The 16,285-nt window shown below is 49.4% G+C and overlaps 1 protein-coding gene across 2 annotated transcripts in view; it reads left to right on the plus strand.

Annotated features, from left to right (window-relative positions):
- Positions 1-13,325: 13,325 nt before the first annotated feature.
- The window catches only part of rin3 (Ras and Rab interactor 3), a 35,154-nt gene continuing 32,194 nt past the window's right edge, over positions 13,326-16,285 (plus strand). The window contains exons 1-3 of one of the 2 annotated variants that reach the window (XM_089004032.1): positions 13,326-13,549; positions 15,428-15,696; positions 15,787-15,917. In XM_089004032.1, the coding sequence (XP_088860158.1) occupies positions 13,515-13,549; positions 15,428-15,696; positions 15,787-15,917 (435 nt within the window). In that variant the 5' untranslated portion in view covers positions 13,326-13,514. Of the gene's footprint in view, positions 13,550-15,427; positions 15,918-16,285 lie in introns of both variants that reach the window. The other variant, XM_089004031.1, reaches the window with a different exon arrangement.

The following is a 16,285-nucleotide window of genomic DNA, read 5'->3' on the forward strand; positions in this document are numbered from 1 at the left end:
GCCTCTCCCGAAGGCGATGATCCAGGCTGATCACAATGTCGATCATTTCGCTGAGGGTGGTGCCAGCGTCACAGGTGGCCAACTCGTCCTTGAGAGCGGTGCTCAATTCGCGACGAAAAACTCCCCTCAGCGCTCGATTGTTGTAGCTACTACCAGCGGCCTGGATGCGGAAGCCGATAGAGTATTCAGCGGCCGAATGGGAACCCTGGATGCAGTCGTGGAGGAGCCCCTCTGACTCGACTTCCATTATCGGGTGGTGAAAGACCTGGCGCAGTTCGGCCACGAAGCCCGGGTACGAGGCACACAGTTCTGGTCGGTACTCCCGGACGGCCAGCACCCAGGTCTCGGCCTGACCCGTGAGCAGGCTGGTGATGAAGGCTACCTTAGCCTCATCGCTAACGTAGGAGTAGGGTTGTTGGTCAAACACGAGCGAGCACTGCATAAGAAACTGAGCGCAGCGCCCGGGTTCGCCTGCGTAGCGTGAGGGGTGAGGTAGCGGTGGCTCGCGCCTACTCACGGGAGAGGAGGAAGGGGCCGTAAGGGTGGCGAGGCGTGTCTCTACTTCTTGTAAACGTTGAGCCAGCGTGGACACGGTTTGGTGGACCTCCGTGATCGCTTGAGCCAGCTCGCTCGAACTGATGAGCTAAGGCAGATACGAATTTGTCTCCAGCGGCGAGTTCCATAGTTGGTCGGTGTATTATGTCACGTCCGCTCGAGGAGTGACGGCAGGACTCGAGGGACGACGGAAGGTAGTTAAGGTCCGATCCAAAATACACAGTGGAGACAGTGATTCCAAAATCGAGTCTTTACTGAGACACATATGACATGAACAGAAAAATGAGGCAAGGTGGAGGGCAACGACAAAAACAGACCTGCGTGTGGAGGAGTGACGGGGAACTTCCTGGAATACACCGACAACGACTGAACGGTAAGGGTGGCTTTTATAGCCAGAAGGCACAATTAAGGAAATGGGGAACAGGTGTGTGAGTCAGGATAGCCAGGAAGGGAGGGGCCCGCTCCAAGAAGCAGCGGAGGAGGAGACAGGAAGGGAACGCTCCTGGCGTCGACGAGGATGTGACAGAGTCAAACTGTACCAAGTTACTTCTGTCTGCCTGTGGGTCCTGTGCATGTCTGATACATTGGATTGGATTGGATTTGCTTTTATTAGTCTCGCAGTGGAGAAATTTACATTTCACAGCAGCAAAGTTATGAAAGAAATGAAAGTAGAAAAGCAAAACACAGGAGCTGCTGGAAAGGCAGCCACTCTCGCGGCGCCGTCTTGAAGTCAAAAGAACAAATAAAAAACGAAATAACAAATAACATGACAACACAAAGACACAGAGAGACATTCATTCTTAAGCACTTTCTGTACCCTCTTTGTTACATAAAGCAGTTCCAGATGAAAGAGGAGAGGATCAAAGCATCTCTTCACCAGTGGATCAGGGACATCATGGTGGAATGTGCATGTCGAATACAAGCTAAATGTTGAAAGCAAACACGCAGCTGTAGCATCCATTGACGAAAAGAGATTGTCCCCCATAAATCAGCTTCAATTCCATCCCGCGACAGTTTCATATACACATCGGCGTTCTGCGCTGACACTCCTTCCTTCTTATCGCGGGCTCCTCAAGCCATGTATCCATCCAGCCGCAGACTGTCCAACAGCACCGACCTTGCCATACATAAGACATGCCAGAATATTCAGGGCTAGTCGTTAAGTATCTCACACTACACGGACTACAATGCGTCTTGCGAACTAAAAATTGAGCATGTGTGTGTGTGTCCCCTTAACCTTACAAATTATGATTACCTTAATGCCAGGACATCACATATGTCTCCCACCACATTCATGTTTTCCTGCGTGGGCACAAAGTTTTTTTTTGTGGCGGACGCCAAGTATTTCAGTTTGTATTTGTGCGGTAGTCCTTGAAGCCAACTTAGTGGCTCGCTCCACAGAGCACAGACCCTTCAACATAGACAACGTGCATCTTCTTCCTTCATGTTGAAGCTTTGTGTTACAAGAGTCTGTTGCTGCCATTATAAAATCCAGAATAGAAAAGGAGTTCCCTCGGTTTCTGGTGTTGAACCTGTTTTCCCTTAGAATTTTTTCCCTTACAATTACAAACTATGAAAATGTTACTTCAGCCATCATCTGTATTTCTGGAAGAACAAATTCTTAAAAAAATACTTTATCAACATCGCAGGGATAATACTAGTGGGCCTCAATCGTCAGTACATACGCACCTAAAAGCTAACAACCTCTCATTTGACGACAATGAAGTTAAAATATTAGTGAAAGAAAATAGATGGTTTGAAAGAGGAGTAAAAGAAGCTATTTTCATAAAACATCAAAATCCTTCACTAAATCGCCATGGTGGGGTGAGGTTCAATTTGGATCGTTCGTACAACAGACATTCTTGGCAACATAGGCTTAGTTATGCTGATGAGGTGATACCAGAGCAAATGGGACAATCAGGCCAGACATAGACCTCATACTCAGGCAGAACAATAGAAGTAATCAGTCAGGACAATTGAAGTAATCAGTGTATCCGCAGGGAGTAGTCCTCTGCTCCCCAAAACCTGAGAGCAGGGACCAATCATAGCAGAGTCTGGCACCGCCACGTCTGGACTGTAGGGATATATATATATAGGGCCGAAACTACCAGCAAAAGTCTTTAGTTCGGTGACGAAGCCTCTTGGATAAGAAGCGAAACGTCCGACACCTTCAAAGAAGTACAGATGACAGCTGAAGAAACCTTTTCATCGATGGAGCGCTTACACAGACGTTTCAATTACAAATCATGTGATGAATATGGGTCCCCCCAAAATTATAGGGAGTACTTGAACAGAAACTGGTCTCCGTCAAAAATACATGGAACCGCGGGGTTTTGATGAAAGTAATTAGCGGATCGCGGCATCCGTGATCTGCTGCAGCAGCTGATCCATAATGAACAGCTGCAGGAAGTCAGCTGGATGATCTGAGTCCAGAAGAAGTTCAGAACGATTGTTGTGGGTTTGCCAGACAAATAGATAGAGATGGGAAGGATTGCAGCAGGTTAAATGGATTAAAGACAGACAGATATGAAAATCTGTTAATTGGTCCCAGTAATAATAATAATAATAATACATTTAATTTACAAGCGCCTTTCTGAACACTCAAGGACACTTTACAACAAAGACAACACACAAAACAGTAAAATCATGCATAAAGCAATAAATAATAAAACAGCATAATAAATTAGACCATGTAAGCAAGTTTAAAGAGGTGGGTTTTCAGGTGAGATTTGAAAGTAGGAAGGGAGTCAATGTTGCAGATGTTGGGTGGAAGTGAGTTCCAGAGTTTAGGAGCGGAGCGGCTGAAAGCTCTGCACCCCATCGTTGTGAGACGGGCAGAGGGCGTGTAGAGGTGGAGGGAGGAAGAGGATCTGAGGGCCCGAGAAGGAACGGAGATTTGAATTAGGTCAGACAGATAGGGGGGGGCAAGGTTATGGATGGCTTTAAATGTAAACAGAAGTATCTTGAATTCAATACGGAGTTTAACAGGGAGCCAGTGGAGCTGTTGGAGGACAGGAGTGATGTGGTGAAATGAGGGTTTTTTTGTGATGATCCGGGCTGAGGAATTTTGGACTAGTTGGAGTTTATGGAGACATTTTTGATTGACCCCGAAAAGAAGTGAATTACAATAATCGATACGGGAGGTGACGAGACTGTGGACGAGGATAGCAGTGGTGTGAGGGGTGAGAGAGGGACGGAGACGATTGATATTGCGGAGGTGAAAATATGCAGACCGGGTTATGTTATTTATGTGGGAGTGAAAAGATAGTGTGCTATCAAGGATTACACCCAGGCTCTTAACCTGAAGGGCGGGGGACACGGTAGAATTGTCAATGGTGAGAGAGAAACTGTTTGCTTTGTGAAGGGTGGATTTTGTACCGACAAGGAGAAGTTCAGTTTTTTCGCTGTTTAGTTTGAGAAAGTTATGAGAAAACCAGGATTTGATTTCTGAGAGGCAAAGTGTAAGGGATGCAGGTGGAAGAGAGGCGTCGGGTTTACTGGAGAGGTAGAGCTGGGTGTCATCCGCGAAGCAGTGAAAATGAATTCCAAATTTGCGGAAGATATCACCAAGGGGAAGAAGGTATATAATAAAGAGAAGGGGCCCCAGGACAGAACCTTGGGGCACACCAGAAGACACAGGGGAGGACCGTGAAGTGAATGAGGTAATTTGGATAAACTGTGAGCGGCCAGTGAGGTAGGAGTGAAACCAACTGAGTGGGGTGTGTGTCACGCCTAGAGTGGAGAGTCGGTTGAGCAGGATGGGGTGAGAAATGGTGTCAAAAGCCGCAGATGGATCAAGAAGGATGAGAATAGAGAGGGAGCCGGTATCTGCTGCTATGAGAAGGTCGTTCGTGATTTTTATGAGGGCTGATTCAGTGCTGTGGCGGGGACGGAAACCAGACTGGAATTGTTCGTAGAGGTTATTGTGAGTGAGGTGAGAGTGGAGTTGACAGGCGACGGTTTTTTTCGAGAATTTTAGCGATAAATGGAAGATGCGAAATTGGACGTAGGTTATTGAAATCATTGGGATCTGAACCAAGTTTTTTCAGGATTGGTGTTACAGCTGCGGTTTTAAGAGGGACAGGAACAATTCCAGTGGACAGTGAGGAGTGAATAATAGCTGAAATAAAAGGGAGGTGAGCAGGTAGACAAGATTTGATGAGGACAGTAGGGAGGGGGTCAAGTTGACAGGTGGAATTCTTGGACTTGGTAATGAGGTCAGAAAGTAAGGAGGGATGAGGGAGTTCAAAAGACGACAGCAGTTGATAGGGAGTAGGAAGGTTGGGGGAGGGGGGATACAGAGGAGCCGAGGTGCTGGTGGATCTTGTTGATCTTTTCAGTGAAAAACAGAAGTAGTGCGTTGCAGGTGTCTGAGGAGTGAAAGTGTGGGGGGAGAGAGATAGGGGGTTGAATGATTTTGGTGTATAGGGAAAACAGAGTCCGTGAATTCCCACTGTTAGCATCAATCAGTCCAGAATAGTATTCCGATTTTGCACGTGTGATAGAGTCCTTGTAGTGGGTGAGGTGAGCTGTGTACATGTCCTGGTGGGTGGTGAGGCCGGTCTTTCTGTAAAGTCTTTCCAGCTGCCGAGTTTTCGCCTTGGTGGAGCGGAGTTGGGCGGTGAACCAAGGGGCGGATCGAGTGAATTGGACTGACCGGGATTTAACAGGAGCAAGGGTGTTGAGCATGTGTGCAAGGTCCATGTTGTATTGGGAAACAAGTTCATCAGGGGGGGAGTTGTAGTCCGGTTTGAGGTTGGCAGCCATTGCAGTGAGGGTGACAGTGTCAATGTGTTGGATGTTCCGATAAGTGATGATGCGCGGTGGCTTGGGGAGAGAGAGTGTGATGGGAACGTTAAATGAGACGAGGAAATGGTCCGTTACAGGAAGTTCGTTTGCTGTGCAGTTGGCGGGGGTAAAACCACAGCAGCATATTAAGTCCAGGGTATGCCCTTTTATATGCATGGGGAAATCAGAGAATTGGTGTAAGCCAAAACTCTCCAATGAGGAAATAAAGTCTTTGGTGAGGGGATGGGTGGAATTGTCAATGTGTATGTTGAAGTCCCCAAGGATAATATTATTTGGTGACAGAGTGGAGAGGTGTGTGAGGACGGCTGAGAAGTCTTTTAAAAAGTCACAATGTGGTTTAGGGGGACGATATACAGTGGCTATAACTGTGGGAGATGGACCAGAAATTTGACACGCAAGGCATTCAAATGAGAGAGTTTCCGGGACTGGTACTTGAGTGACTTTCCAGATCTCGCGGTAAAATATCGCGAGACCGCCTCCGCGGCCCAAGAGGCGGGGTTTTGAGAGGTAAACAAACCCAGGTGGCGTCGTGTCGTTCAACTCGGAAAAGTCCCCCGCCGTTTGCCAGGTCTCATTCAAACAGAAGAAGTCCAGCTTACGGTCACTAAGGATGTCTTGGATAAGACAACCCTTACCCGTAAGCGAGCGGATGTTCAGGAGGCCGAAAGTGACGCTGGTGGTGTCATTTTGAGGGGTATTGGCCGACCTAGCCAGGCCGGCCAACACACGGTGTTGCACGGAGCGGCTGTAACCTCTGCGTGGCCGGCGGAAAGATGACCACAGGAAGGTGATATCCTTGGAGTCGTCGAGGTGAAAGTCTCGACGTGATCCGCGGTGGATATACCTCCGGGAAGGGCGGCGAGCGATTTCCGGGAATCGGAAAATCGCCTGTGGCACGCTCGTCCACTGGGAGCGGAGTTCAAGCAGCTCTGACGCCGAATATTGCAGCCGTCCAACGGGTCGTTGGAGGAGCGACATGATAGCAACCAGCAACGTCCAGAGACAGGCAGCGCCCAGGTTAGCCCTCAACAGCGGGTACAGGTGGGTGGAGATCGTACGTGTTCTCGTCCGTGTTCTCGTTCGCGGTCCGGATAAACGACCGGAATCACGAGACGATCCGACAGCCAAAGCGGATTGGAGTTCGATCATAAGTTCCTCTGGTGACTGTCGAGTATTTCCAGTGGTACAGGAATCGTAAAAAAACAAAAAGAAGCCAAAATGTTTGCGGGCGAACAGCGGCAGCCAAAAGCGCGCCAGCGTACATTCGACCCGGAAGTTGACTGGGTAGTTCAGTAGTGTGCTGGATAGAAGAAAAGAATACTTTGAGGAGTTGGTGCCTGTGCAAAATGAGAGAGGAGGAAGTATGTATTCACTATACTGTGATACCTCGGCTTACGAACTTTTCGGTTTACGAACATTACATTTATGAAAATTTTACTTTGGCATATAAACTTTACCTTGGCATACGAACTTTTTTCGTACACGGAGCTGCCTCAATGAAGGATGTGTCGTTTGCCAACGAGCCCGCTCTTCTAAGAACAAAATGGCAGCCGACTGCTTTTGTCCTCTATTCCCCGCCCCTAGTCTTCGGTTAAAGCCACGTGATTGGTCAAGAACGCAGCAGTTTGGGGGGGGGGGGGGCGTGGTTTTGTCACATCTCGTTGCCGTCCTGGGCGCGCCCCGCCCCTCCTGTCACCTCCTCCGCTGCTCCCTGGCGACGGCCCCTCCCATCTTCACTCACCTGGGTTCCCACAGCCATTTGTCATTCCTTTGATTGTGTCTTCTGACTATATTTGCCGATCGCACACTACCATCTCCGTTGGAGTATTCTGGAAGTTACCCACGCCATTACCTTGCCGTCAGGTCTGCCATTATTTTGTCTTCTCTCGCCAACCCCTGTTTGTTATTTTTTGATCACATGTCTCAACAAAGACTCTTGCTCCTCAATACCTGTCTCGCCGTGTATTTCGGATCCTACCTTCTCACCCCCCCGTCACTCGAGTCCTGCCTTTTTGCCTCGAGCGACGTGATATGACACTCCGACCACCTATGGATCCTGCCGATGAAGACAGGTACCTCGCCGCCCTTGTCCAAGAGGCGGACCGTTCGAGCCAGCTGGCCCAAGCGATCGAGGAAGTCCGCCATGTTACTTCCTCGTTGGCGCCTCGTACCAGGACTTCGTGGCCGAGCTACGCCGGGTGTTTCGGTGAAGGAGGTCGAAGCGGATGGGAGAATCCTCGACTGCGTCCAAGGGGCCCGTTCGGCCGCGGAATACTCCGTCGCTTTCCGGATCCAGGCCGCTGGTAGCGGCTACGGCGACCGAGCGTTGAGCGGGGTGTTTCGTCGCGGCTTGAACGCCGATCTCAAGGACGAGTTGGCTACCCGCGACGCTGGCACCACCTTTGACGACCTGGTCAAGATAGTCATAAGCCTGGATCACCGTCTTCGGGAGCGGCAGAAGGAGCAGAGCGACCGACGGCCCGAGGATTTCCGGAGCCGGCCTAGGACGACCACACCCGGCAGCGAGCGCGTGCGGCGCCTGGAGGGATCCACTGAACCCATGCTGATCGGGGCGGGGTAACGACCGCACCAACCCCGGGGCTCGTCGCACCCGAGGCCCCCAGGCCAAGTCCACGAGCCCGGTTACGCAGTTGGAGCTGGACAGCTCCCAAACCCTGCGGGCTCTAGTTGACTCGGGGGCCGACGGGTGCATCATCGACCCCCAGCTGGCTGACTCGTTGAACTGCCAACTCATCGATCTCCTTCCCCTCAAGGAGATCGTCGATCTGGACGGTCAACTGTTAGCCCGAGTCACCCACCTCACGGCCCCGCTTAAACTCAGGGTGGCGGGCAATCACGTTGAGCAAAGCCAATTCTTAGTTATACCCTCCCGGAACGCGCAGTTGGTATTGGGTCTCCCCTGGCTCAATACCCACGACCCGTCCATTTCCTGGGAGGGCCCCACCATTCAGGGCTGGAGCCCCTACTGCTACGCCAAATGCCTGCGGTCGGCTACGGCAGGGCGAGACCCCTCCCGCGGTGTCCCGCTCGAGGCCATCTGCCTCAAGGGTGTGCCGCAGTGTTACCACGACCTGCGGGAGGTGTTCAGCAAGGACAACGGCCAATCCCTGCCGCCCCACCGACCGTATGACTGTGCGATTGAACTGCAGCCAGGGGCTCCATTACTGGACTCCAGACTTTTTGATATTTTACTCATTCACCCGTGACGGTCCCCGCTGGGCGCAGGGTTCTTTTTTATTAATAAGAAGGATGGATCCCTGCGCCCGTGTGTCGACTACCGGAGTCTGAACGACATCACCATCCGCAATAAATACCCTCTCCCCCTCATGGACTCAGCCTTCGCGCCCCTCCAGTCAGCCACCATTTTTTCAAAATTGGACCTCTGTAGCGCTTACCATCTGGTCCGTATCCGTGAGGGGGATGAATGGAAGACAGCTTTCAAGACGCCATTAGGGCATTTGAGTAGCTGGTGATGCCGTTCGGACTCACGAACGCGCCCGTCGTTTTTCAAAATCTGATCAATGACGTGGTCAGGGACTTCCTCAATGTCTTTGTTTTCGTTTACCTAGATTACATTCTCATTTTTTCTCATTCTGCAGAAGAGCACCGGCAACACGTCCGACGGGTCCTGGCGCGGCTCCTGCAAAACCGGCTCTACGTGAAGGCAGAGAAGTGCGAGTTCCATGTCCGCTCTCTGTCTTTTCTAGGGTTCGTCGTGGAGCAGGGGCAGCTCAGGGCCGACACCGCCAAAACTAAAGCGGTGGTAGAATGGCCGATCCCGAAGACGCGTAAGCAGCTCCAGCGGTTTTTGGGGTTTGCCAACTTCTACCGCCGCTTCATTCGCGGGTATAGTCAGAAGGCACTCCCCCTCACTAACCTCATGTCCACCAAAATTCCCTTCAGGTGGACGCCCGACACTGAGTGGGCATTCAACCGCCTCCGTCTAGCCTTCACCAATCCCCCTGTCCTGCGTCATTCCGACCCGGACCTCCCGTTCACAGTCGAGGTTGACGCATCCGAGTCTGGAGTAGGGGCCGTCCTGTCCCAGCGCTCTCCCACTGACCAGAAGCTACGCCCATGCGCCTTCTTCTCCCGCCGGCTCAGCCCCACCGAGGCTAACTATGACGTCGGCAACCGGGAACTGCTGGCGGTCGTCCTGGCTCTGCAGGAATGGAGACACTGGCTTGAGGGAGCGAAACACCCCTTCACCGTCTACACGGACCATAAAAACCTGGCGGCCATCCGGTCTGCCAAGAGACTAAATTAATGACAGGCCCGATGGTCATTCTTCCTCACCCGTTTTAACTTTTCTTCACCTACTGCCCAGGGTCACAGAACACCAAGCCCGATGCCCTGACCCGCATCCATGAGCCGGCAGAAAGGGAGGAGACCACCACCAACATCCTGCCGGCCCAGCGTATCCTGGGTGCCCTGAGGTGGGAGGTTGAGAGGAAAGTTTAGCAAGCCCAGGGGACGACCCCCATCCCCAGGGTCTGTCCCACAGATCACCTGTTCACCCCCCCTCTACGCTCGGAGGTGCTCGCCTGGGGGCACACCTCCAAGATAGCCTGTCACCCGGGGGTCAACAGGACGATCAAACTCATCGCTCAACGGTTCTGGTGGCCGGGGTTCAGGAGGGACATCACCCTTTTTGTGACGGCCTGACCGACCTGCGCCCGTGGGAAAGCCTCCCACCAGCCCCCGGCAGGACTCCTCCAGACCCTACCGGTACCGTCCAGAACCTGGTCCCACATCTCTGTAGACTTCGTGACAGGCCTCCCCCCTTCCCGTGGCAAGACGGTCATCCTTACCGTAGTGGACCGATTCTCCAAGTCGGCCCACTTCGTCCCGTTAACCAGGTTGCCGTCTGCCATCGAGACAGCTCAACTCCTGGTTAACCACGTCGTCCGTCTCCACGGGATTCCGACAAACATCGTGTCGGACCGGGGACCGCAGCTCGTGTCCAAGGTATGGAAGCGTTTCTGTCGGTCCCTAGGGGCGTCAGCGAGCCTGTCGTCTGGATACCATCCCCAGACCAACGGACAGACGGAGAGGAAGAACCAGGACCTAGAGGCGACCCTCCCGTGCATGTACCTCCACAACCCGGCTTCGTAGGCCCTACACCTACCCTGGGTGGAGTACGCCCACAACTCCCTGGTCTCCGCAGCCACAGGTCGGTCCCCATTCATGTCCGCCTGTCGCTATCAGCCGCCCTCTTTTCCCACCCAGGAGGGCCAGGTGGAGGTCCCGTCTATTGAACATCACCTCAGACGGGCCCACCGAGTCTGGAAGGAGACCAGGGACGCCCTGACACGCACCGCGTCCCGGAACCAGCGGGTGGCGGACCGTCATCGGTGACAGGCACCCAGCTACCAGGTAGGGCAGGAGGTTTGGCTATCCACGAGGGACCTTCGGCTAGCAGGGACTACAGCCAAACTGGGCCCACGCGTCACGGGTCCCTTCCCCATCAAGGCCATCCTCAGCCCGGTCTCGGTGAGGCTCCGGCTGCCACCCACCATGCGGATCCACCCCGTATTCCATGTTTCCCTCCTCAAGCCAGTGGAAACCAGCTCCTTAGCACCCACGCCCCCCCCCCCACTTCCACCCCCGGCCGACAGACCGGTCTACACAGTGCGGGAGATACTGGACTCCAGGCGCATGGGCAGGGGAGTGCAGTACCTGGTCGACTGGGAGGGATATGGACCGGAGGAACGACAGTGGGTCCCACGTGCCTGGATCCTCGACCCGTCTCTCATCCGGGCTTCCATGCGGCTCACCCATCCAAACCTGGTGGGCCGCCAAGAGGCGTCCGTTGAGGGGGGGGGGGGCACTGTCACCTCTCGTCGCCGTCCTGGGCGCGCCCCGCCCCTCCTGTCACCTCCTCCGCTGCTCCCTGGAGACAGCCCCTCCCATCTTCACTCACCTGGGTTCCCACAGCGGTTTGTCATTCCTTTGATTGTGCCTTCTGACTTTATTTGCCGATCGCACACTACCGTCTCTGTCGGAGTATTCTGGAAGTTACCCACACCATTACCTTGCCGTCAGGTCTGCCATTATTTTGTCTTCTCTCGCCATCCCCTGTTTGTTATTTTTTGATCACATGTTTCAGTAAACTCTTGCTCCTCAATACCTGTCTCGCCGTGTATTTCGGATCCTACCTTCTCGCCTTCCCCCTCCCCCCGTCACTCGAGTCCTGCCTTTTTGCCTCGAGCGACGTGATAGGTTTAAACATTAAAGAGACAGGGAGACTACAGTGAGAGAGTTTCAACTTTGATAGTTCAAAGGCAGAGTGTAGACTGCAAGGTTAGAATATCCCATCAATCAGGCTCCAGAAATAACCCGCACAAGCCATCTGTACACTTGATGCAAAAAAGCTATCAACCCAGCTAAACAGAACATAATTGATGAGGAATGAAATACATTTATCACAGTGATAGCACCTACAAGGGAGCATTCCTCAAGATGGTGTAAGAAGAAGGTTACGTTCCTCATCAAGTGTTCAATGCTGATGAAACGACCACTCCATTCCATCAACCATCAACGACCATCACAAAGGTAAATAAAACGACTTTATTATATAGTACAGTTTATTTCTTTGATTATAATACAATAGCACATTTATTATACATAAAATAAGGTATCTTTTGTGTAGTTTGTGTAAAATTATGTTTTATGGGGACCTGGGAACGGATTATTCTCATTGTAATGGTGTCCTATGGGAAATTATTTTTTGGGGTACACACTTTTCGCTTTACACACTCTGTCTGGCAACCAATTACGTTTGTCAGCCAAAGCTTTCACTGTATCTTTGTTGACTGCCTGTGATGCATGAGTATACTAGATGGATTTATTTGGAAGTGGCCAGCTTGGCTACGACCTCAAATGGGGGACTTGTCTGCAGAGTGTGAACCACCGATAAGTGACATTGAGAGAGAAGCCTGAAGATCGTGGATAGGGAATGCAAGGACACATTTGTCGTCGCCTTTTATTTCTTGTTTTCCTGGTGAGGCAAGGGTTTTTTTCATGTCTTGCATGATGGCACCCTGACACCCTCTTTCAGCCAGTCACCAGTAACCAAAAGATTCAAGGTGTACTTTTTAGATTGTCAAATTGGAATGCTTTTCAGTATTGCTAAGATGACTGCACATGTGTTTTTGCTCCATCCAGTGGTAGTTGGCCGGAGGTGAAACTATGTATCCAGCTTGTGTGTAATGTTGCAAGTATGCATCAGTGCTGTTGTTTACATAGGAAACAGCTGCACAGTCAACATGCTCACAATTGAAAGTAAATGGTTTAACCACACATGCATATCAAAACACTGTGTTTACAGTAGTGGCTCAACATTTAGTCATTAAATATCAAATCTATGGAACCAGCCTCTGTGTGGTAGTTCCAAAAATGTCATTATATCTCCATTTTATCTGAATATAGGGTTGCAAAATAATTGTCCACCATATATGTATCAACATTGCTGTTTCTCATAATCACTTGGCGTTTAGCAGAGCAGCAGAAGCCCAGAACAAAATGCAATTGATTTGAATGGAAACAGTATCATTTAAAAAAGGAAGCAGGTCAATGAGAAACGATGAGGGTGCGTCAGAGTGTGAGAGAAACATGAAGTTTTACATTCCACAAGTGTGAGTTTAGAGCCATCTGGAAGCCTTTAAAGGAGTGGGGGAGGAGGCAAGGTGGAGCCTGAACAAGCGGCTGTTGAATATGTAGGACAGAGTCCAGACGATAAAATAGAAATTATTATGGCTATAATATATATATATATATATATATATATATATATATATATATATATATATATATATATATATATATATATATATATATATATATATATATATATATATATATATATATATATATATATACATATATATATCAGAAGAGCAGATAAAACCACAGTTCTCAGGCTCGGCCTGTCTTCCAGCTCAGGAAGTTCAGGCCAGAGCTGACACGGGCAAATATTTTCCCCCTATCTTGCCTTTTTCAATGCCGCTTTGACTAAACAAGAGGAAGAACCAGGGAGGAGAGAAGGCGGGGATTTCGGTGAAGCTGAGAGTGGAAAGCAAAAGAGAAAGAAGGTGACGGAACCGACCAACAATCAACTTTTAGAAGTTATGATGGAAGCCAACGTTGATTCTCAGGAAATGAGGTGAGTTGGGGATCAGTGAACTGTTTGAAAATCGAGTGAGGTTACAGTATTTTATCAAGGCAATGGGATGTTGTAAGTGTAAGAGGGGAAAGAGTAGTCATGGGTGGAACTTGGAAGTCAATAAGCCACTGCAGGGAAAAAAACAGACGTGACTCACGAATAAATAGGTCAATGGCTACACACAAAATGGTTTAATGGGTTTGTATCATTAATATTTAGTTCTTTTACATTGTTGCCCATAGATCAGGTTTGTAACATGTGATCTCTGCCACGACCATTGAATAGATTTTGTTTTGGCATGTGAACTTTGGTTCCATACACACTGAAAATATGCAAGCGCTTTTGACCATGTCTGTCTGCCTCTGAAGAATTGTGTGCACGACCCTCATTTACTGGTCAACGAAAGAAATGTTTGTCATGCACACTCAATGGATACAAGTGCTGCATTGTTTGTTCCCTTCTCCTACTTGTCAACTTTAGAGCTTTGATGGTGAAGTACAATATTGATTGACCGCTTTAAGGACAACCGACACCATTTTTTTGTTTCGTAACTGACATCAGTGAAACGTTTTATAGCATCTAAAATACCCAAAACACGCAGAGTGATATTTTTAGTCAAATGCAAAACACCAATAAAAATGACTTAAAGTGTCCCAAAACTACTTCAAAATCACCTCAGAAAGTTTCAGTTTCAGAAGACTCAGAAGGCAGAAGGCTTGCTTGAGAATCAAAACAATGGCTTCAGATTTGGCGAAGATGCTTTCTTGTTATTCATCCAGTTATGAATATGATTCAAATAGTTATGAAGAGGAAAGCATAAATGTTTGCAATCGATTAAAAAAGTTGTTCCGTCTCATTTTGAGGCGTCTGGACTCCAATGTACGTCCCGGAAAATGCACGAGATGGCGCCCAAGCACCATTGGAAATGGGCTGATTTGTCCGCTGGGAAGTTGTGTCAACTAGTATCAAATAGTAGTCCTGGTTCAACACACGATTCACCATCGCATTATTTATGTGTTTTTCTTCTAATTTCGCCATTAACACGGATCAACATGAAGTTTTTAGACCAAACAAAGTACCCAAAATGCATTGTGTGTCGCTTTCTCTGTCAGGGGCGTCCCAGACGTGACGTCACGTCAGGCATCGTCATCAACTCAAAAACAAGACTTCCTGATTATTCAGCGCGAGTCTTAAAATGTAAAATATGCCGTGGGATCATTGTAAAATACGCTCAGTAGAAGTCATTTGAAGTGATTTTACAAATTATGGACAAAATTTGTCCGGAGGCGTCGGTTGTCCTTTAAACTTGCACACAACTTACACACACAACATACATGTACTGCCAATTGCATCAAATGTGTTGTGACGAATGACGAGGTCAAGCCCAAATAGCGTTGAATGAGTCATTTGTAAGTCATGTGGTCAGGTGATATTGCTACTTCTGCTAATCAACATGAATAAGAAAAAGTGTTAATGTGTTTACCAGAATGGAGATGTTTGGAAGTGTTTTGTAACAACCTTTTCTTTGTGTGAGCACGTGTGTGCGTGTGTGTGTGTGTGTGTGTGTGTGTGTGTGTGTGTGTGTGTGTGTGTGTGTGTGTGTGTGTGTGTGTGTGTGTGTGTGTGTGTGTGTGTGTGTGCGTGTGTGTGCGTGTGCGTTTGTGTGTGCGTGTATGTGTGTAAGCATGATAGAAATTTTGAAAGGAAACTTAAACATTTCAGTTGCAACCCTGAAGCCAAGAGACAACAAAAATGTCACTAGTGTTGACATAAACACACTTGTCTTTTGACAAAACAATTGTAATCAATGGTTGACTATTTGTTACCAAATGCAACTTGGCAGCATGGAATTCATGACCCTCTCTTTGTCCTTCACAGCCTCACGAACACTCTAACAGGAGCTCATACCACCCCTGCCCTCCCTTCTACAAGGCCATGTCGACCCAAGCCTCCTCCTCCCACCACCAAGTCCTCCCAAATTCCTTCGCGACCTCCCCTCCCTCCACCCACTCCTCCGTCACTTCCTTTTACTCCCAGACCTACATCCCCGCTCACCTCAATCTCACCCGCTCCATCCCTCCAATTGCCTCTCTCCCCAACCCCATACGCAGCGTCTCCCTCACTTCTCCTACAAAGCACAATCAGTGGTGAGCGTACTCCCTGCTTGACTCCTGTCTCTTCACCCTCACCCCAGATCATGTCAACCTCTCCCCCTTCCTGGGAACCTCCTCCCCCAGTCATCCCACCAGCCTCTCCAACACCGATGCTTAGCCTCATAGATGTCTTGGTGGGAAGCAGTTCTGTGTGGCTCACCAGAGAACTCAGCAAAGAACAAATCACAAGCATCCTGCGAGAGGAGCCTGCAGGGGTGAGAGACTAACACATATGTTTGTACAGTATTTATTTTCAAAAATGTTCATGTCAGAACGGAAGTGGCTGTCGTCAGCCGTAGACAAATACAACTACAGGTAGTAGCAAAATATGCAGTGTTATTTGTTGTTATTATAAAGCTTCGCTCTGAAAAGTGTAACCAATTTTGCTACTTTGTAATTCAATGAAAGGTTTCTTCAGCCGTCATCTGTACTTCTTTGAAGGTGTCGGGCGTTTCGCTTCTTATCCAAGAGGCTTCGTCAGCAAACTAAAGTCTTTTACTGGTAGTTTTGGCCCTATATATATCCCTACTGTCCATACGTGGCGGCAGACTGGCCTCATACTCAGGCAGGACAATAGAAGTAA

Source organism: Hippocampus bargibanti, linkage group LG09 (assembly GCF_051943395.1).
Source record: "Hippocampus bargibanti isolate YZ-2025 linkage group LG09, ASM5194339v1, whole genome shotgun sequence".
In the NCBI taxonomy this organism is placed as follows: domain Eukaryota; kingdom Metazoa; phylum Chordata; class Actinopteri; order Syngnathiformes; family Syngnathidae; genus Hippocampus; species Hippocampus bargibanti.